This window comes from Eriocheir sinensis, chromosome 49 (genome assembly GCF_024679095.1).
Source record: "Eriocheir sinensis breed Jianghai 21 chromosome 49, ASM2467909v1, whole genome shotgun sequence".
NCBI lineage: Eukaryota > Metazoa > Arthropoda > Malacostraca > Decapoda > Varunidae > Eriocheir > Eriocheir sinensis.
The window spans coordinates 8,946,708-8,969,207 of record NC_066557.1 but is presented as its reverse complement, the minus strand read 5'-3'; the positions used below and the strand labels follow the sequence as shown (position 1 = coordinate 8,969,207).

General features: G+C 37.9%; 1 protein-coding gene and 3 long non-coding RNA genes across 6 annotated transcripts in view; 3 read left to right on the top strand and 1 right to left on the bottom strand.

Annotated features, from left to right (window-relative positions):
• Window positions 1-19,218, top strand: part of LOC126981836 (5'-3' exonuclease PLD3-like) — a 20,075-nt gene extending 857 nt beyond the window's left edge. The window contains exons 1-11 of one of the 2 annotated variants that reach the window (XM_050833411.1): window positions 2,446-2,607; window positions 3,617-3,687; window positions 4,364-4,582; window positions 5,478-5,698; window positions 6,823-7,049; window positions 7,946-8,014; window positions 8,491-8,622; window positions 9,952-10,091; window positions 10,766-10,931; window positions 16,026-16,128; window positions 17,320-19,217. In XM_050833411.1, the coding sequence (XP_050689368.1) occupies window positions 2,506-2,607; window positions 3,617-3,687; window positions 4,364-4,582; window positions 5,478-5,698; window positions 6,823-7,049; window positions 7,946-8,014; window positions 8,491-8,622; window positions 9,952-10,091; window positions 10,766-10,931; window positions 16,026-16,128; window positions 17,320-17,621 (1,752 nt within the window). In that variant the 5' untranslated portion in view covers window positions 2,446-2,505 and the 3' untranslated portion in view covers window positions 17,622-19,217. Of the gene's footprint in view, window positions 1-2,445; window positions 2,608-3,616; window positions 3,688-4,363; window positions 4,583-5,477; window positions 5,699-6,822; window positions 7,050-7,945; window positions 8,015-8,490; window positions 8,623-9,951; window positions 10,092-10,765; window positions 10,932-16,025; window positions 16,129-17,319 lie in introns of those variants that run through there. The other variant, XM_050833409.1, reaches the window with a different exon arrangement.
• Window positions 11,626-14,670, top strand: LOC126981837 (uncharacterized). Of its 2 annotated transcripts, none has more exons than XR_007734219.1 (4): window positions 11,626-12,189; window positions 12,684-12,789; window positions 13,120-13,183; window positions 14,524-14,670. It is a non-coding gene; the product is annotated as an uncharacterized LOC126981837 (long non-coding RNA). The 2 variants fall into 2 exon arrangements; XR_007734218.1 differs by lacking the exon at window positions 12,684-12,789 and adding an exon at window positions 12,854-12,959 and having other exon boundaries at window positions 11,628-12,189; window positions 14,524-14,665.
• A 95-nt stretch (window positions 19,219-19,313) lies between the features above and the next one.
• Window positions 19,314-21,852, bottom strand: LOC126981834 (uncharacterized). Its single transcript, XR_007734216.1, has 2 exons — window positions 21,708-21,852; window positions 19,314-21,513 (listed from the first exon to the last, which is right to left on the bottom strand). It is a non-coding gene; the product is annotated as an uncharacterized LOC126981834 (long non-coding RNA).
• Window positions 21,447-22,128, top strand: LOC126981835 (uncharacterized). The gene is made up of 2 exons (XR_007734217.1): window positions 21,447-21,564; window positions 21,750-22,128. It is a non-coding gene; the product is annotated as an uncharacterized LOC126981835 (long non-coding RNA).
• The last annotated feature ends 372 nt before the right edge of the window (window positions 22,129-22,500 follow it).

Here is a 22,500-nt window from a genome sequence, read left to right as displayed (position 1 = left end):
GCATCAACCATTCGACGATGACAAAGCTGCATGTTGAGGTTGAATAGTAGAAACTTTATTTAATTAACAGAACGATCGAAAAGGTTGGGATGAGAAGGAGCTGCCGATCGACATTCACGCTGGGTCACAGTACTAAACAAGAAGGCGAAATAAAGGGAATTTTTTAAAACAATATTGTCATCATTGAAAATCGGAAATAGAATAACTTTGCCTCGTCTGTTATATATTATTAAGACTGGTTGTTATATTATTTTGCCGCAGGAAGGTCGAAGGTGAGGGCAACAACAACAACAACAACAACAACAACAACAACAACAACAACAACAACAACAACAACACTACCAGCAACAACAACAACAACAACAACAACAACAACTACAACAGCACACCACCACCACCACCACCACCACTAGCAACAGCAATAACAACAATAACAATGCGTATATAGACCACCACCACCACCACCCTCACATACAACAACAACAACAACAACAACAACAACAACAACGTGCGGCATACCTGTTACAGAATTAAACTCCTTAATTAAACCCGGTAATATTAACTGTTCTTTGTTTGTTTGTTTGATCATATACAGGTGCCCTTTCTCCGCGAAGTCTCCTGCCAGCTGATTGGTTGAAGATAGAATAAATATTGAATAAAATGGTAGCCTATTTTCGTGCGTCGTATATTCAGCCAATCAGCTTACAGGACGCCGCTCTCCCAAGCTCGATATGAAATGACTAAGTAAATGTATTGGATTTTTTCTTCTTTCCAAAGGTCGACGATTCCATTCCCGTGGCCGCTCTGTCAAATATTCGTCTCTCTCTCTCTCTCTCTCTCTCTCTCTCTCTCTCTCATCGATCTGTCTATCTGTCTATCTATCTGTCTATTTGTATACTTATTTATCATTATTTTATTCATTATTTCCTTAGTGATTGAGATAGCCAAGGTGATGATGATGATGACGATGATGATAGTGATAGGGATGATGATAGTGATGGTGATGGTGATAGTGATGGGTGGTGATGGTGTTGGTGATGATGATGATGATGATGATGATAGGGATAGTGATGGTGATGGTGATGATGATGATGATGATAATAGGGATGGTGATGATGATGGTGATAATAGTGATAGGGGTGGTGATGGTGATGATGATGATGATGATGATGATAGGGATGGTGATGGTGTTGGTGATGGTGATGATAGTGATAGGGGTGATGATGGTGATGGTGATGGTGATTGTGATTTCCTATGCAAACGACCCTTCCTTAACCGGCCCCTCATCACCATACTATTTCCGAGGGTCAGAGAGAGAGAGAGAGAGAGACTACGCATAATACGAGAGAGAAAAAAAAGAAGAGGGTCAGAGAGAGAAAGATGGGAATTAAAGAGAAAAGCGAGAAACGAAAATGTAAGAAACACGAGAATGAATAAAGAAAAAATAAAAGGAAGAAGGAAAGAAGGAAGAAAGAAAGGAAGTAGAAGAGGAGAAGAGTTACGGAAGAAAAAAAAATTGTAAGGAATGGAAATGGAAGGAAAGAAGAATGAATAGACAAAGAGGGAAGGAGAGGAGGGGAAGAAAAAGGTGAAAGAAAGAGAAGAAGAGGAAAGAGAAGAAGGAAGAAGAGAAGTGAAGAACAGGTGGAATTGGGATAATCATTGAAGAGAGGGGGGAGGGAAGGAGGGAGGGAGGAAGGAAATGGAAATGAGGAAGAGAGGAGGAAATGGCGGAGGAAGAGAGGTAGGGAAGAAAGGGAAGAAGGGAGAGAAGGCTGGAGGGAAAAAAGAGAAGAGGAAGAGGAGAAAGGCGAGCGACGGAGAGAGAAATGAAAGCAGAAAAGTGATAAAGAAGGAGAGAAAGAAAAAAGAAAGGAAGGAAGGAAGGGAGAGAAAAGTAACGTGTTAAAAGAGAGAAAAAGAAGATGAATGAAAGAAATAAGGAACCAAAAAGAAGGATAAGGAGAGAGAGAGAGAGAGAGAGAGAGAGAGAGAGAGAGAGAGAGAGAGAGAGAGAGAGAGAGAGAGAGAGAGAACAAAGTAAAGAAAGGAGGAAACACAACTTATAGACTATTTATGATTTAATTACACGAAAAATATAATGGAAAAAAATATCTTTCCTGTTATTACCGTCCCTTAAATTCTTTCCTCTCTTCTCCTCCCCTTCCTCTCCATTTCCTCCTCCTCCTCCTCCTCCTCCTCCTCCTCACATGATAATGACACTGGACAGGAAACGTTTTTTTTATTGACATTTTTATTTAGGGGTGTTTTTAATTAACTTCTCCTTATCGCACCCACATCAAAACAAACTACCTGACACCTTATTTCACTTACTCTCATACAAGGTTATATATCATTGTAAAATAAGCTGCCATTTCCGATATATTAATTAAACGTTTGTGGATTAGTGAACCCGTTAAGAAGCGTGACAGCCTTCAGCCTCGCCCTTTTGTTTACATTGGCGTGACCATTCAAAGTGTCCTTCATATTTTGTGCCTTTTGACCATGAAATACACGCCCGGAAGCAGCAAGGGCGGGGCGGAGGAGGGAGGATGGACGGGGAAGGAAGGAGAGAAGGCAGGCGAGAGGGAAGACATGCTGAAAACGGTAATTATGGCGTTTAAAAAGATGCTTGGCTGCCTGGATGCTGGAGATGGCGAGGGAGATAAAGATTCGGTTTGGCTTTTTTGGGTTGACTTCTTTATTTGTGTGAGATGAAGAGTAGAAAGAAGAGAGGAAAAAGAACAGAAGAGGAAAGAAGAAAAGAGGAGAGAGTAATAGAAATTTATATGTGTGTATGTGTTAGCCCGTGTCTTCAACTCTCTTGTCTTGAAACTGTCCTATCTAATTTTCCTTTTAAAATGTGAATGTTTTTTATTTTACTTCTGTGTATGTGTGTGAGTTAGGTTATGTCTATTCCTTTGAAACTGCTCGGTCATATTTTTATTTTATTTTCCTTTTAAATGTGAATGTTTTTTTATTTTACTTCTGTGTATGTGTGTGAGTTAGGTTATGTCTATTCCTTTGAAACTGCTCACTCATATTTTTACTCTATTTTCCTTTTAAATGTGAATGTTTTTTTTTATTTTACTTCTGTGTATGTGTGTGAGTTAGGTTATGTCTATTCCTTTGAAACTGCTCACTCATATTTTTACTTTATTTTCCTTTTAAATGTGAATGTTTTTTTTTATTTTACTTCTGTGTATGTGTGTGAGTTAGGTTATGTCTATTCCTTTGAAACTGCTCACTCATATTTTTACTTTATTTTCCTTTTAAATGTGAATGTTTTTTATTTTACTTCTGTGTATGTGTGTGAGTTAGGTTATGTCTATTCCTTTGAAACTGCTCACTCATATTTTTACTCTATTTTCCTTTTAAATGTGAATGTTTTTTATTTTACTTCTGTGTATGTGTGTGAGTTAGGTAGTCTATTCCTTTAAAAGTGCTCACTCATATTTTTACTTTATTTTCCTTTTAAATGTGAATGTTTTGTATTTTACTTCTGTGTATATATGTAAGTTCCTTTGAAACTGCTCAGTCATATTTTTACTTCAAACTGTGGATGTTTTTTTTTCTTTTCATATTTTTGGTATCTATCCATAACCTTCCCTTTCAGCCCCAGACCGTGGTGGAGGGCAACGGCAAGCTGGACTTCGGGGAGTACGAACTTGAGCTGTGGGACCTGCGGTGAGGGTGATGGTGCTGCCTCCTTCTAGCTGAAAATATGAAATAAATATAAAAATAAAATAGAATATAATGAAAATAATAATAAAATAATTAGAAAAATACCCCCCCCCCAACTCTGGGACCTGCAATAAGGCTGATGGTGCTGTTTCTTCCTCAGCTTCAAAAAAAATTATAAATAAATACATAATTAAACAGCAATAAAAAAATAATAAAGAGGAAGACGAAGAAAATGAATTAACCGTAAAAAAAAAAAAAATAGTATAACAGACACCATAGTAATATAACTATAAAAAAAAAAATAATAATGAAACAATAAAAGTAAATAAAAATAAATAAATAGAAGTAAATAAAAATAAAAAAAAAAGTAAATAAAGATAAAACAATAAAAGTAAATAAAAATAAAAGAATAAAAGTAAAAAAAAAAAAAGTAAATAAAACAAAAGTAAATAAAAATAAAACAAAAAAGTAAATAATAAAACAAAAGTAAATAAAAATAAAACAATAATAGTAAATAAAAATAAAACAATAAAAGTAAATAAAAATAAAACAATAAAATCAAATAAAAATAAAACAATAAAATAAAAATAAAAATAAAAGCAAATGAAAACAAAACAATAAAAGTAAATAAAAATAAAAACAACAACAAAAAACCTAAACAAAACCTCCCCTTCCTCAGGTACAACGGGATCATGGGGCGGAGCAAGCGCGGGGGCAGCGGCAGCAGCGGCGGCGGCGGCGGGGGCGTCCGGGCGGGGGGGCTGTGGGAGTGGGTGCGGCCATCCTGCGTGCCCATCACCATCATCGTCACCCTCTCCCTGCTCATCGTGGTCATGGCGCTCCTGGACGATAGCCTCTCTCGGAGCACTGACGGAGCCTTTGTGAATGACCAATGCAGGTGCGAGGGGGATGGGGAGAAGAGGGAAAGAAGAGTAAGGGGGTGGTTGGTAAGGGATGATAAGGTGTGGGAGGTGGAGGGAGGTGGGATTGATAGGGATAAGGGGAGGATGGGATGATGGGATAGAGGAGTAAATACGAGTAATGAAGGGTGATTGGGAGGAGTGATGGGACTTTTATTAATGATATGTGCAGGGTATAGATGATGCAGGGGAGAAAAAAAGGGGTGTTGGGAGAAGGAAAGGAGAAATAAGGGGATGGGGAGAAGTGATCGGACCTTTGATAATGACTAGTGGAGGTTTGTGTGTGGGGAGGAAGGGAGTGATAGATGGGGAGAGAAAAGAACAGCTCCCTCCCCCTCACTCATCATCTATTTACCCGAATCTCCTCCCCTCCCCCCTATCTTCTTCTCTTCATCTCAGTCTGTCCTCTCTTCTTTCCCCTATACTCCCTCACTATATTAAGCTCCTCTCGTTTTTTCCTTTCCTCTTTCCCTCTGATAGATCTTGTAAAATAGGTGTCTTTCATCAATGCCTCTCTCTTCCAATTTCAAACGAAATCATCTTCTCTCATTCTTTCCTCTTTCCCTCTTCTTCGTCTTCTCTCATCCTTTCCTCTCCTCTCTTCCTTTCCCTCATCTTCTCTCATTCTTTCCTCTCTCCCTCTCCCTCAGTCTTCTCTCATCCTTTCCTCTCCTCTCTCCCTCCCTCATCTTCTCTCATTCTTTCCTCTCTCCCTCTCCCTCAGTCTTCTCTCATCCTTTCCTCTCCTCTCTCCCTCCCTCATCTTCTCTCATTCTTTCCTCTCTCCCTCTCCCTCAATCTTCTCTCATTCTTTCCTCCTCTCTCCCTCACCCGATTCACCTATATACCTTAACCTAACCCGACCCCCCACAGATTTCAACTAGTGGAGAGCATACCCGACAACCTGACCTACCCCCATGGCAGCCCCTCGCACCCCAGCACCTACGAGGCCTGGGTCACCCTCCTTGGGGCGGCGCGGGAGTCCGTCGATATCGCCGCCTTCTACTGGACGCTGCTGAACGACGATGTGTCCCCCAAACCCTTCCCCTCGTCAGCCCTGGGTGAAGATGTGTTTAGGAGGCTGAAGGAGACGGGTGAGTGAGTATAGATGGGTGTAATGATGGGTGGATGATGGGTTTTGTATTTTCTTTTTCCTATTTATTACTTTTTTTTTGTGTATGTGTGTGCGTTTGAGAGAGAGAGAGAGAGAGAGAGAGAGAGAGAGAGAGAGAGAGAGAGAGAGAGAGAGAGAGCATAAGATAAAAATGGTAAGAGAAAGAGGAAGGATGAGAGAGAGGGAGAGGAAGAGTTAGATAGAGATAGAGAGAGTAAGAGAGAGAGAGAGAGAGAAAGATAGAGATAGAGAGAGAGGAGAGAGAGAGAGAGAGAGAGAGAGAGAGAGAGAGAGAGAGAGAGAGAGAGAGAGAGAGAGAGAGAGAGAGAGAGAGAGAGAGAGAGAGAGAGAGAGAGAGAGAGAGAGAGAGAGAGAGAGAGAGAGAGAGAGAGAGAGAGAGAGAGAGAGAGAGAGAGAGAGAGAGAGATAGAGAGAGAGAGTGAGGGAGAGACAGAAAAAAAAAAAAAAGGTATCCCATTCATCCATGCCTCTGTAGAAAATGGGACCTTGCTTAATAATAATAGTAATGATGATGATGATGATGATGATGGTGTCTATTATAAATCTATCTTCACTGCCTCAAATACTACTTAATCATTGTTGTTATTTCTCATTATTGCTCCATTTATCATTATTATTATTATTATTATTATTATTATTATTATTATTATTATTATTATTATTATTACTCTTACTCTATTTGTTGGTAGTCTCAGTTCATCCACTTCATCCTTTTCATCTCCCTTCCACCCCTTCATCCACTTCTCACTCTCCTCCACCTATCAATACTCCACTCCTTCCACCCCTTCATCCACTTCTCCTCACTCTCCTCCACCTATCAATACTCCACTCCTCACCCCTCACCCTCCACACCTCATCCTCCACTTCTTATTCCTCCTTCCCTTTACCTCCTCACCTCTTACCCTCCCCCACCTCACCCCTTCCATCTCCTCCCCCCCTCCATCCACTTCTCACTCTCCTCCACCTATCAATACTCACCTTCCACTTTTCACCCCTCCCCCTCCACTTCTTATTTCTCCCTTTCACCACCTTACCCTCCCCCATCTCACCCCTCCCCACTTCACCCTCCACCCTTCACCCCAGGCCTGAAGGAAGGGGTGAAGATGCGGATCGCCCAGAACATGCCATCCCGGGTGTCGCCCCAGAATGACAGTGCCACCCTCGCCGCCCTGGGAGCCGCTGAGGTGCGCAGCCTGGACTTTCCGCGGCTCATGTCTGGCGGTGGTGTGTTGCATACCAAGATGTGGCTGGTGGATGGTCGGCACCTCTACCTGGGCAGTGCCAACATGGACTGGCGCTCCCTCACACAGGTGGGTCAGGTGCTCGCTGATTAGGACTCGTTAATGGCACACCTCCACCTATCTTGTGGCCTCGCTGCTTAAGATGTTCTATTGCTACTCTAGTTTATCCCTTCCTGTGGTGTTCAAATCCCTTATGCAAGAGTTAACCAGCATCTTCATTCTTTCATCTCTTTTGCTGGTAAACTCGGGAGCAGCCTTTCTTTCTTCCTTTATGTATTTTCTTTCTTTCTTTCATTTTAAGATGTTCTATTTCTACTCTAGTTCATCCCTTCCTGTGGTGTTCAAATCCCTTATGCAAAAGTTAACCAGCATCTTCATTCTTTCATCTCTTTTGCTGGTAAACTCGGGAGCAGCCTTTCTTTCTTGCTTTTTGTATCTTCTTTCTTTCTTTCATTTTAAGATGTTCTATTTCTACTCTAGCTCATCCCTTCCTGTGGTGTTCAAATCCCTTATGCAAGAGTTAACCAGCATCTTCATTCTTTCATCTCTTTTGCTGGTAAACTCGGGAGCAGCCTTTCTTTCTTGCTTTATGTATTTTCTTTCTTTCTTTCTTTCATTTTAAGATGTTCTATTTCTACTCTAGCTCATCCCTTCCTGTGGTGTTCAAATCCCTTATGCAAGAGTTAACCAGCATCTTCATTCTTTCATCTCTTTTTCTGGTAAACTCGGGAGCAGCCTTCCTCTCTTGCTTTTTGTATCTTCTTTCTTTCTTTCTTTCCTTTTAATGCAGTTGGCAAGTTCAGAAGAGCAGTCAGCGTAAAAATATCAATAGAAGATAGAGATGCAACACTATGGCAGAGTTTGAGAGGTAGAAATCTGTCAGGAAGAGGAGGAGAGTTGATGAGATGAAGAGCCTTTTATTATTACTACTACTACTACTACCACTACTATTGCTACTGTTTCAGGTGAAGGAACTTGGCATCGTTATCTACAACTGTTCAAGTCTTGCTAGCGACATGATGAAGATATTTGAGGTAAGATTATGAAAATGGGATAAAGTTTGCCTGTTATTTTTACCTGTTTATTATTGTTTTCCTGTTCCTTGTGTTATTTGTTATGTTATTTTTTATGTTTATCTTGTCTCTCCATCCCTTCCTCCTTCACCACCTCTCCTTTCTCCCTCTTTCCCTCTTTTTCTCTTCCATTTTTATTTGTTTTCTTCCTTCAATCTCTTCTTCATTGCCCATTTCATCCATCCTCTCTCTTTTCCTTCCATTCATATCTGTTTCTTTCCTCTCATCTCTTTCTTCCTATTCCATTCATCCTCTCTCCACTTTCTTCTCCATTCACATCTTTTTCCTTTTTTCCATCTCTTCCTATTCCATCCTCTTACTTCCTCTATTCTATTTAATCTCTTTTCTTTCTTCCATATCTTCTTCTCTACCTCTTCTTTCTCCATCTCTCTTCCTCTCTGCTTCATCTCCCTCACCTCACCTTTCCCTCTCCACAGGTGTACTGGCAACTGGGCAAGGAAGGGGCTGTCATCCCCCCCTCCTGGCCAGCCCCACTTGAGACTATCTACAACATCAACAACCAGATGCCCCTCTCGCTGTCCGGCACTCCTGTCAACACGTACCTTGCCGTGAGTGTTGGTGATGTTACTTACTGTTTTTATGATGTAGGAGCCTTGTCAAACTATCACTGGGCTCATTAAACTATCTATGGAAATACTAACACAGCAACATCTTGGGAAGGCTTGTCAAGTGTGAGTGTGTGAGTTTTAAAATGTTTGAGAATATGGGACAATTATATTTCTTCTCCCTTCTTTTATTTTTCTCCCCTTTATTTTTTTTACACTAGTCTTCTTTAGCTATAAGGCATGATGGATGGAGTAGGAAGGAACAGATGGAAGGAAGGGAAGATATATGAATGGAAGGAAGAAAAGGGAAGAGAGAGGATGGAAAGAATAGGAAGAGATAGAAGGAAGGAGAGAGATGAATGGAAGGAAGAAAGAGGATGGATGGAACAGGAAGGAAGGAGAGTGGGAGAGAGAGGATGGAAAGAAAAGGAAGAGAGAAAGATGAACGGAAGGAGAGATATGAATGGAAGGAAAAGAGAGGATAGCTGAAATAAGAAGAAAGGAAGAGATACCAGGAAATAAAATATATGTCCAGGAAGTGAGAAAAGTTGTGGTGATGGGAGAAGGGAAGGAGAGAAACATCAACATAACAAACAAGGACAAGTAATTACTGACTCAGAGATTTGTTTTCTATATCAATTCCAGCGATTCTGTTAGCATAAACGATGAGATATATTGATTCCCTTAACACAGAGACTCAAGTTTGCCCATTACATTAGTACAGAGGATAACCAACTGCATCAATGTCCCAGCGATTCTGTTACCATAAACGATGATATATATTGATTCCCTTAGCACAGAGACTCAAATTCTACATTACATATAGTACAGAGAATAACCAACTGCATCAATGTCCCAGCGATCCCATTAGCATAAACGATGATATATATTGATTCCCTTAACACAGAGACTCAAATTTGCCCTTTACATTAGAACAGAGAATGACCAACTGCATCAATGTCCCAGCGATCCCATTAGCATAAACGATGATATATATTGATTCCCTTAGCACAGAGACTCAAATTTGCCCTTTACATTAGAACAGAGAATAACCAACTGCGTCAACATCCCAGCGATCCCATTAGCATAAAGGATGATATATATTGATTCCCTTAGCATAGAGACTCAAATTCTACATTACATATAGTACAGAGAATAACCAACTGCGTCAATGTCCCAGCGATTCCATTAGCATAAACGATGATATATATTGATTCCCTTAGCACAGAGACTCAAATTTGCCCTTTACATTAGAACAGAGAATAACCAACTGCGTCAATGTCAATTTCAGCGGTTCTTACCCATCCTTACCCTGCCCCCCCTTCCCCCCAGAGCTCCCCACCCCCGTTCTGCCCTGGAGGGAGGTCTGGGGATGTGGATGCCATTGTGGATGTGATCAACAAGGCATCGGTGTTTGTCTACGTGGCAGTAATGGACTATTTCCCCAAGACGCTCTACTCCAAGGACACCATGTAAGGGGGGGGGGAATGATGTTTAGGTGTTGTTTCATGTTTTTATTAGTTATCGTTATTATAGGGCTGGTTTTTTTATGTTTTTTATTTTTTGTTAATCTTTTTAGTTGTGTTTGGATGTTTTCTCTCTTTTTTTGAGGTGTGTGAATGGTGTTTCGTTGATGTTTATACTCTTGTTTTGTTTTTATTTTCTATTGATCGATGTATTTTCTCTATGGGGATGTTTGAATGATGTTTGGTTGATGTTTTATAGTTTTGTGTTTTATTTTTTCTTAGTTGATGGCATTTGATTTTTTTTTGGAGGTATTTCAATGGTGTTTGGTTTATGTTATCCCTGTTTTTATTATCTTATTTATTTATTATTTTTTTTCTAGCAGGTGGTATTTTCTATATAAGCACCCATTTCCACACACCCATCACCTCCACCCATTCCCAAAGTTCTACCCCCACACCATCTCACCCCTACTTTATTTCACCCATTTCCACACCCCCATCACCTTCACCCATTTCCACCCCCATCACCTTCACCCATTCCCACACACCCCATCACCTTCCACCCATTTCCAAAGTTCTACCCCCACCCCATCTCACCTCTTCATTATTTCACCCATTTCCACACACCCATCACCACCACCCATTTCCACCCCCCCCCATCACCTCCACCCATTCCCAAGGTTCTGGCCGGTGCTGGACGATGCAATGAGACGGGCAGCGGTGGAGAGGAGAGTAAGGGTCCGTGTCCTAGCCTCCCACTGGACCCATACCCGCCCCGACCTGCCCCATTTCCTGCGCTCCCTGGCTGACATCTCCTCCAACCATACCCACGTAGACATACAGGCGGTGAGTGGCTGTGGGTATGGATATGGGTGGGTATAAGGGCATGTGGGAATGGGTATGGGAGGATATTATGGTATGGGTGTAGGTGGGTATTATGATATGGGTATGGGTGGGCATGAATATGAGTAGGGTATGGGAGGGTGTTTGTATAGGTAAAGATGGGTATGGGTGGGTATCGAAGTAGGGTACGTTGTATAATTCCCGGGAAACTCTCTAGGTGAATTTTCGGGAATTTTCGGGAACTTTGAGAATTGAGAAAGATTTACAAGTTTGCCTGTGACGCCTTTGGACTTTTTTATTTTTTTTTTATTTTTTATTTATTTATTTATTTATTTATTATTTTTTTGAGACTGAGATTATCGTTGCCTCTTACCTCAGTTTTTTATAGGGCTGTTATTGAATGTCCCTTAGCCTGGAGGTGGAGCAGGCAGGATTGTTTTAGTGATACCTATTAAGGCTTATGCTGCCCTTAGGTTGACTTAATCTAACCTAACAAAACCCCAAATAGTTACTATAGGTCTCTACTCAGAAAATTCATATATGCTTCCTTATTTATGAGACTTTCTATTCAACAAAGTGAGGTCATTCTTTGTTGATTTATACCATGAGGTGCTGGGTGTCATGTGTTTGAAGATACCCTAAACCTAACCTAACCTAACCTAACAAAACCCCAAACAGTTACTATAGGTCTCTACTCAGAAAATTCATATATGCTTCCTTATTTATGAGACTTTCTATACAACACAGTGAGGTCATTCTTTGTTGATTTATACCATGAGGTGCTGGGTGTCATGTGTTTGAAGATACCCTAAACCTAACCTAACCTAACCTAACAAAACCCCAAACAGTTACTATAGGTCTTGGCTCAGAAAATTTATATATGCTTCCTTACTAATGAGACTTTCTATACAACAAAGTGAGGTCATTCTTTGTTGATTTATACCATGAGGTGCTGGCTGTCATGTGTTTGAAGATACCCTAAACCTAACCTAACCTAACCTAACAAAACCCCAAACAGTTACTATAGGTCTTGACTCAGAAAATTTATATATGCTTCCTTACTAATGAGACTTTCTATACAACAAAGTGAGGTCATTCTTTGTTGATTTATACCATGAGGTGCTGGCTGTCATGTGTTTGAAGATACCCTAAACCTAACCTAACCTAACCTAACAAAACCCCAAACAGTTACTATAGGTCTTGACTCAGAAAATTTATATATGCTTCCTTACTAATGAGACTTTCTATACAACAAAGTGAGGTCACTCTTTGTTGATTTGTACCATGAGGTGCTGGTTATCGTGTGTTTGAAGATAACCTAAACTTACAAAACCCAAAACTGATACTATTGGTCTTGACTCAGAAAATTCATATATGCTTCCTTACTAATGAGACCTTCTATGCAACAAAGTGAGGTCACTCTTTGTTGATTTGTACCATGAGGTGCTGGTTATCATGTGTTTGAAGATACCCTAAACCTAACCTAACCTAACCTAACAAAACCCCAAACAGTTACTATAGGTCTTGGCTCAGAAAATTCATATATGCTTCCTTATTAATGAGACTTTCTATACAACAAAGTGAGGTCAGTCTTTGTTGATTTATACTATGAGGTGCTGGCTATCATGTGTTTGAAGATACCCTAAACCTAACCTAACTTAACGTAACAAAACCCCAAACAGTTACTATAGGTCTTGGCTCAGAAAATTCATATATGCTTCCTTATTAATGAGACTTTCTATACAACAAAGTGAGGTCAGTCTTTGTTGATTTATACCATGAGGTGCTGGCTATCATGTGTTTGAAGATACCCTAAACCTAACCTAACCTAACCTAACAAAACACCAAACAGTTACTATAGGTCTTGACTCAGAAAATTTATATATGGTTCCTTACTAATGAGACTTTCTATACAATACAGTGAGGTCAGTCTTTGTTGATTTATACCATGAGGTGCTGGCTATCATGTGTTTGAAGATACCCTAAACCTAACCTAACCTAACCTAACAAAACACCAAACAGTTACTATAGGTCTTGACTCAGAAAATTTATGTATGCTTCCTTACTAATGAGACTTTCTATACAACACAGTGAGGTCAGTCTTTGTTGATAAATACCATGAGGTGCTGGCTATCATGTGTTCGAAGATACCCTAAACCTAACCTAACAAAACCCCAAACAGTTACTATAGGTCTTGACTCAGAAAATTTATATATGCTTCCTTACTAATGAGACTTTCTATACAACACAGTGAGGTCAGTCTTTGTTGATATATACCATGAGGTGCTGGCTATCATGTGTTTGAAGATACCCTAAACCTAACCTAACCTAACCTAGCAAAACCCCAAACAGTTACTATAGGTCTTGACTCAGAAAATCTATATATGCTTCCTTACTAATGAGACTTTCTATGCAACAAAGTGAGGTCAGTCTTTGTTGATTTATACCATGAGGTGCTGGCTATCATGTGTTCGAAGATACCCTAAACCTAACCTAACCTAACCTAACAAAACACCAAACAGTTACTATAGGTCTTGACTCATAAAATTCATATATGCTTCCTTACTATTGAGACTTTCTATACAACAAAGTGAGGTCAGTCTTTGTTGATTTATACCATGAGGTGCTGGCTGTCATGTGTTTGAAGATACCTTAAACCTAACCTAACCTAACAAAACACCAAATAGTTACTATAGGTCTTGACTCAGAAAATTTATTTATGCTTCCTTACTAATGAGACTTTCTATGCAACAAAGTGAGGTCAGTCTTTGTTGATTTATACCATGAGGTGCTGGCTATCATGTGTTTGAAGATACCCTAAACCTAACCTAACCTAACCTAACAAAACCCCAAACAGTTACTATAGGTCTTGGCTCAGAAAATTTATTTATGCTTCCTTACTATTGAGACTTTCTATACAACAAAGTGAGGTCAGTCTTTATTGATTTATACCATGAAGTGCTGGCTATCATGTGTTTGAAGATACCCTAAACCTAACCTAACCAAACAAAACCCCTAACAGTTACTATAGGTCTTGACTCAGAAAATTTATATATGCTTCCTTACTAATGAGACTTTCTATACAACAAAGTGAGGTCAGTCTTTGTTGATTTATACCATGAGGTGCTGGCTGTCATGTGTTTGAAGATACCCTAAACCTAACCTAACAAAACCTCAAACAGTTACTATTGGCCTTGACTCAGAAAATTCATATATGATTCCTTACTAATGAGACTTTCTGTACAACAGAGTGAGGTCAGTCTTTATTGATTTATACCATGAGGTGCTGGCTATCATGTGTTTGAAGATACCCTAAACCTAACCTAACCTAACCTAACAAAACACCAAACAGTTACTATAGGTCTTGACTCAGAAAATTTATGTATGCTTCCTTACTAATGAGACTTTCTATACAACACAATGAGGTCAGTCTTTGTTGATTTATACCATGAGGTGCTGGCTATCATGTGTTTGAAGATACCCTAAACCTAACCTAACCTAAACTAACAAAACACCAAACAGTTACTATTGGTCTTGACTCAGAAAATTTATATATGCTTCCTTACTAATGAGACTTTCTATACAACAAAGTGAGGTCAGTCTTTGTTGATTTATACCATGAGGTGCTGGCTATCATGTGTTTGAAGATACCCTAAACCTAACCTAACCTAACAAAACCCCAAACAGTTACTATAGGTCTTGACTCAGAAAATTTATATATGCTTCCTTACTAATGAGACTTTCTATCCAACACAGTAAGGGCAGTCTTTGCTGATTTATACCATAAGGTGCTGGCTATCATGTGTTTGAAGATACCCTAAACCTAACCTAACCTAACCTAACAAAACCCCAAACAGTTACTATTGGCCTTGACTCAGAAAATTTATATATGCTTCCTTACTAATGAGACTTTCTATACAACACAGTGAGGTCAGTCTTTATTGATTTATATCATGAGGTGCTGGCTATCATGTGTTTGACGATACCCTAAACCTAACCTAACCTAACCTAACAAAACCCCAAACAGTTACTATAGGTCTTGACTCAGAAAATTCATATATGCTTCCTTACTAATGAGACTTTCTATACAACACAGTGAGGTCAGTCTTTGCTGATTTATACCATGAGGTGCTGGCTATCATGTGTTTGAAGATACCCTAAACCTAACCTAACCTAACAAAACCCCAAACAGTTACTATAGGTCTTGACTCAGAAAATTCATACATGCTTCCTTACTAATGAGACTTTCTATACAACAAAGTGAGGTCAGTCTTTGCTGATTTATACCATGAGGTGCTGGCTATCATGTGTTTGAAGATACCCTAAACCTAACCTAACCTAACAAAACCCCAAACAGTTACTATAGGTCTTGACTCAGAAAATTCATACATGCTTCCTTACTAATGAGACTTTCTATACAACAAAGTGAGGTCAGTCTTTGCTGATTTATACCTTGAGGTGCTGGCTATCATATTTCCCTCCCTATTATTTTGCTTCTGTATCTGTTCTTTGTTTCACTCCCCTTCTTTCTCTTTTACTACAGTTTATCTCCCCCTTCATTTTTCTTTTTCCTTCTTAACTCTCTCTCTCTCTCTCTCTCTCCCCTCCTCTCTCTCTCTCTCTCTCTCTCTCTCTCTCTCTCTCTCTCTCTCTCTCTCTCTCTCTCTCTCTCTCTCTCTCTCTCTCTCTCTCTCTCTCTCTCTCTCTTTATCACTATAGTTTATCTCTCCTTCATTTCTCTCTTTCCTTCTTAACTCTTTATTTTACTACAGTTTATTTCCCCTTCATTTTTCTCTTTCCTTCTTATCTCTATTTTGCTGTAGTTTCTCTTCTCTTCCTCTCTCTCCCCTCCTCTCTCTCTCTCTCTCTCTTTATCCCTATAGTTTGTCTCTCCTTCATTTCTCTCTCCCTTTCCTCCATTTTATTGCAGCCTCCTCCCTCTCTATTTTGTTGCAACTTCTCTCTTCTCTTCCTTTCTCTCTGTTATGTCAGTGTATCTCTCCTCTCTAACCTTCCACCCTCTGTCTCCCAGCCCTTCCTCACCTCCCACCTCATGTCTACCTGCCCCCTCCTCACCTCCCCCTGTCACCCCCGCAGAAGCTGTTTGTGGTCCCTGCCTTCAACAAAGAGCAGAGAAACGTTCCCTTCGGCAGAGTCAACCACAACAAGTACATGGTGACGGACAAGGCAGCCTATATAGGTGAGTCTGCCCTTAATGGTGATCAGTTTCTATAGTGTATGTTTTGTCTGATTTATTTTTATTTAACCCGGTAGCAGTGACGGGCCAAATTTGTGGCTTTACCGTGTAGCAGCGACGGGCCAAATTTGTGCCATGATATAAACCCCCCAAAAATAGATGATACATAATCTGATCACAAATGCTTTGATATATATTATGAAATGGTTGCGTGAGGGGTGATTTTTTCTCATTTTTCTCGCTTGCGGGGACCATTAACCCAGTAACAACGACGGGCCAAATTTGTGGCTTTACCGTGTAGCAGCGACAGCCCAAATTTGTGCCATGATATAAACCCCCCAAAATAGATGATACATATAATCTGATCATAAATGCTTTGATATATACTGTATTATGAAATGGCTTGTGTGAGGGGTGATTTTTTCTCATTTTTCTCGCTTGGAGGGACCATTAAGAAACATGATCCCCGCTGCTACTGGGTTAAGGAGAGTGATCAATTCAGATGACATTTTTGTTGTCAATAGAACAAGCGCAACTAAAACTGAAAACTTGATGGGGGGACAAAAAATGATGACTTTGAGAGCTTATAATTGAAAGTCGGTCAATTAGTACTGGAGTTAGAGTTGAGGAGAAGCTTCCGCCCATACTATAAATCCTTTTTTGGAACCCAACTGCTGTAAGACTATTGTTAGACCTTTAAAATTGATTGAGGTTGTATTGGAACTTATTAGACCTTTAAAATTGATTGAGGTTGTATTGGAACTTATTAGACCTTTAAAATTGATTGAGGTTGTATTGGAAAGAGCATAAAACTTAGATTATAATTATAGAAAAGATCATCTATCTGTTCAGGTATTACAGTTATGACCCCTAAATATCGATGACCCTAGCAACCCTATTTTCTACTCTATTTTCACACTTGGGGATCTATGAGACCTATTAGGACATTGTAAGGGAAGACACTTGTATGTATTTGTAAATAAAACCCAATAAGACCTAACCAAGAAAGCCTACCAGCGCTATAGAACAAGACGTAAAAAGAATGCCCAAAAAAACCCAGAAATACTTTACCTCATCATCATCATCATCATTGTCATTTAACGTCCATATTTTCCCATTCAAGGTGGGGTTGGACGTGCGATGACTCTTTACCTAATACTTTACCAAACACTTTATTACTATTACTCCTTCCAGGCACAAGCAACTGGAGTGCCGACTACTTCATCAACACTGGCGGCATTGGTCTGGTGATTAACGAAACTGTAACCACAACAACAACAAGAGGAAGAGGAATGAACGAGGAGGAGGAGGAGGAAGAGGAGGAGAACATGAGGAGGAGGAGGAGGAGAGGACAGCCAGAGAACAGAGAACCAGGTCAGAGTAGTGGTGATGGTGATGATGGTGATGATGGTGTGAGTGCCAGGCAGCAACTTCAGGGGGTGTTCGAAAGGGATTGGAACTCGGAGTATGCAAGGCCAATAGAGGAGTTTTTGTAGAGTGTGTGTGTGTGTGTGTGTGTGTGTGTGTGGGTGATTGTGTTTGTATTGGGTTGTGTGATTGTTTGTGTGAGTGATTGTGTGATTGTGTTTGTGATTGTGACTTTTTATGGTTGTGTTTGTGTTGTGTTTGTATGAGTGTGTGTTTGTGTTGGTGATTGTATGTTTGTGAATGTGTTGGTAATTTTGTGTTTGTGAATGTGTGTTGATGATTGTGTGTTTGTGTTGGTAATTGTCTGATTGTGTTTGTGATGTGCAATTGTTTGTTTGTGACTGTATTTGTGCTCCGGTGATTGTGTGTTTGTGTTCCGGTGATTGTGTGTTTGTGTTCTGGTGATTGTGTGTTTGTGTTAGTGATTGTGTGTTTGTGTTCCGGTGATTGTGTGTTTGTGTTAGTGATTGTGTGTTTGTGTTAGTGATTGTGTGTTTGTGTTCTGGTGATTGTGTGTTTGTGTTCCGGTGATTGTGTGTTTGTTGTGTTTCCGATTGTACGTTTGTGTCATGTGATGGTGTTGGCAATTGTGTGGTTGTCATATAAGATTTTGTTTGTTTGTGTGATTGTTTGTTTGTATGAGTGTATGAGTGTGTTTGTGTCCATTTGTGTTGGAGATTGTGTGATTGTTATGTATGATCTTGATTGTTTGTTTGTATGAGTGTTTGTGTTGGGATTGTGATATGTGATTGTGAGACTGTTTGTGTTTTGGTCATCTCTGTTTGTTTGTTTTTTTATGTTTGTTTCTGTTTGTGTTTCTGTCCATCATATTACTTTTTTTTTATATTAAGTCTTTCATTTAGTGTTGAGTGAATAACTATTTAAACACATCCAAATATATTTCACGGCATAATAATAATAATAATAATAATAATAATAATAATAATAATAATAATAATAATGATAATGATAATAATTGATCTCATACTTAATTGATATTTTATAATGACTCAAGACAATTTTTTTACTTAACTGTTGTATTAATTATTTTTTTATACACTGATTTTATTCTATTATTTTTGTTATTAGTGTGTGTGTGTGTGTGTGTGTGTGTGTGTGTGTGTGTGTGTGTGTGTGTGAAATTAAGCCAAGCAATTTTTTTCTATAATCATTTCTTTTTACTCTTTCTTTTTTTCTTTCTTTTTCTCTTCATTTCTCTAATCTTTTCTTTCTTTTCTCTTGTTTCCTTTTATTATCTATTCTTCTTTTTTTTTCTTTGTCTTTCTCATCTTTTAATTTATTCTCCTTGTTCTCTTTCTTCCTTTCTTTCTTCTTTCTTTAATATTTTCTCTATCTATCATATTTTTCTTTTTCCATTTTTTATATTTATTGAGTTTTATTTTTATCATTTTATTTTTTACCTTTTCTCTCTCCTTCATTCTTCATCTTTCTTATCTTTCCTTTCTTCTCTATGTTCCCTTTTCCTCTATTATTATTTTTTTCTAGTGTTTCCATCTTCATCATCATTCTCAGCTTTCCTTCCTTCTACATTTACTCTTTTATCCTTTCTTCTTTTTTCTTTTTCCTTTTTTCTTTTTCATCTTTCCTTCTTTTTCATTTTCATTTTTCTTCCTTTCTTCTTTTCTTCTTTTTCCTTTCATCATTTTCATTTTCTTTCTTCCTTTCTCCTTTCTTCTTCCTTCATTCTTCCTTTTTCCTTTTTATCTATTTTCTTTTTCTTTCCTTCCTTTCTCTTCATCATCCATTTTCCTCTCTACCTTGCTTTCTATTCCTTTTCTTTCCCTCCTCTTTTCCCTTCATCATCTCCATCTTTCCTCCCTTCTACATTTTTCCCTTTTCTTCAATCTATTTTCCTCTTCTTTCTTCTTCTTTTCAAAACAATTTCCAGTGAAAGGAAGAATATATTAAAATGCCTTTGTAAAGTACTGATAGGATCTATTAAGTGCCAGAAATGTTGTCAGACATTAGATATAAGTAGAATCTAAGTAAAATATAAGTAAAAGGGTGTTAGTAGTATATGTTAGTGAAATATAAGGCATAATATTAGTTGTTAAGAGAAGGACTGAGAGAGAGAGAGAAGAGGAGAGGAGAGGAGAGGAAAGGAAAGGAAAGGAGAGGAGAGAGAAAAGAATGAATACTGGAGAAAGAATGAGAGAGAGAGAGAGAAAAGTGGATAACAAGAGCACATAGATGGATATTGGAGAGAGAGAGAGAGAGAGAGAGAGAGAAGTGGAGAATACAAGAGAGAGAAAGAGAGAAATGGATAAGAGTGGATAAATGTTTGGGAAAGAGAGAGAGAAGTGGATAAAAATAGTTGATGGATATTGGAAAGAGAGAGAGAGAGTAATGGATCAATAGGGTGGATGAATATAGGAGAGAGAGAGAGATAAAGTGGATGAATATAAAAAAAAAGAAGTGGATAATGAGAGTAGATGGATATTGCAGAGAGAAAGAGAAATGGATCAATGGGGTGGAGAAATATAGAAAAAAAAAGAGAGATGGATAACAGAGTGGATAAATATTGAAAAAAAGATAAATAAACAGATTGACAAAATAAAAAAAACTTAGACAAAAATCATGTAAGAACAATTAGAAGGATATTTATAGAAAGTTGTGTTTATTGAAGACCGAGAGAAAGTGACGGCTGAGCTTCACAAAGTTAAACAAAAGATTTTCTGTATATGCATAAAATAATAAGACTAATTAAATAAAAAAATAATGAAAAATAGCACAAATAGTTTCCTTAACCATAAGAAAATAAAGACAATGAAGTAAGAACATTAATGATAACTTAACCCGTTAGCAGCAATGGGCTAGATTTGTGGCTTTACCGAATACATTAAAAATATAATCATAATCATTTTTTGCGATTATATTAGCAAATTCTTAGTGAGTAGTTTCTCGTACAGCAAGTATGTACTCTAAATATCTGTAGTAATTCAACCAATTAAATATTTAGTATGGTACATGTGTATGAAATTTGCAAGTTCCCCTTTCAGTCCTTCCTGTAATCACGATTGTAATCATGATTAGTACATCATATAATCGTAATCGCCTAATTTTATTGTAATCGTAATCGTAATCATGAAAATATGAAGTAATTGTAATTGTAATCATGAAAATATGAAGTAATTGTAATCATAATCATGAAAATATGAAGTAATTGTAATCATGAAAATATGAAGTAATTGTAATCATAATCATGAAAATATGAAGTAATTGTAATCATGAAAATATGAAGTAATTGTAATCATGAAAATATGAAGTAATTGTAATTGTAATCATGAAAATATGAAGTAATTGTAATCATGAAAATATGAAGTAATTGTAATTGTAATCATGAAAATATGAAGTAATTGTAATCATGAAAATATGAAGTAATTGTAATCATGAAAATATGAAGTAATTGTAATTGTAATCATGAAAATATGAAGTAATTGTAATTGTAATCATGAAAATATGAAGTAATTGTAATTGTAATCATGAAAATATGAAGTAATTGTAATTGTAATCATGAAAATATGAAGTAATCGTAATTGTAATCATGAAAATATGAAGTAATCGTAATTGTAATCATGAAAATATGAAGTAATCGTAATAGTAATAATGAAAATATGAAGTAATCGTAATAGTAATCAATAACATAAGTCATCGCCCCATGTCTGGATATAAACCCCCAAAAATAGATGATGCTTAAACTAATCACAAAAGCGTTGATATAAATCGTGAAATGGTTTGCGTGAGTGGTGATTTTTTCTCATTTTTCTCATTTAGAGGGACCTTTAATAAACACTATCCCCACAGCTACCGGGGTTAAGTGAAGCATGATATCTGAACTAACTTGCAAGGAAATTAAAACTGAGATAGAAAGGAGAAGAAAACCACGAAAATGACAGTGAAATGAAGGGTGCGATTCTATCCAAACTAAATACATACTGCCTTGAACTGCCTTAATTAGTGTGAAGTAATTAGTGTATTAGAAGCATGCAGGTAAAGGAGTGCTGTCTCTGTATGATAACCAAGCCGGTGTGAGTTTAGTCCTTAGAGAATACAGCCGTCCCTCAAATAGTAAGGTTTCCATTAGTTCGGATTCTGTTTTATGTGCGATTCTATCCAAACTAAATACATACCACCTTGAACTGCCTTAATTAGTGTGAAGTATTAGAAGCATGCAGGTAAAGGAGTGCTGTCTCTGTATACTAACCAAGCCAGTGTGAGTTTAGTCCTTAGAGAATTCAGCCGTCCCTCAAATAGTACGGTTTCCAGTAGTTTGGTTTCGGTTTTATGTGGATTTTCATAGAAGGATTATAGGATTTTTGAGTTTCCCGATGAGGAGGAAATTTAAAAATCCTTAAAGATCTTCCGTAACAATCCGTATAAAAACGAAACCGTACTATTTGAGGGACGAGTGTTTATATAAGAAGTGTATGGTATGGAGGTCAGGGTATGGTGCTTCTATATATGATTAAGCTGGTGAGAATTTAGTCCTTTGTGAATATATGTAAAGTGTAAAGGTGTGTGTGTGTGTTAGGGTATTAAAATGTTGCTTATTTATGATGTAGTTTGGAATTGTTACCCTTTTTTTTTTCCTGTATCTTAGTTTTCTTTATTTTGATTTTCTTTCTCTTTCATCTGTTTCTTTTTCTTCCTTTTCTTTGTTTAACTTTCCTTCCTTTCACTCCCTTTTCTTTTTTATCTTTTCATTATTTTGCTTTCCATTCCTTTTTTCTTTCATTTTTCTTTCTCTTCCTTTTCTTTGTTTAACTTTCCTTTCTTTCACTCCCTTTTCTTTTTTATCTTTTCATTATTTTGTTTTCCATTCCTTTTTTCTTTCATTTTTCTTTCTCTTCCTTTTCTTTGTTTAACTTTCCTTCCTTTCACTCTCTTTTCTTTTTTCTCTTCTTTTCATTATTTTGCTTTCCATTC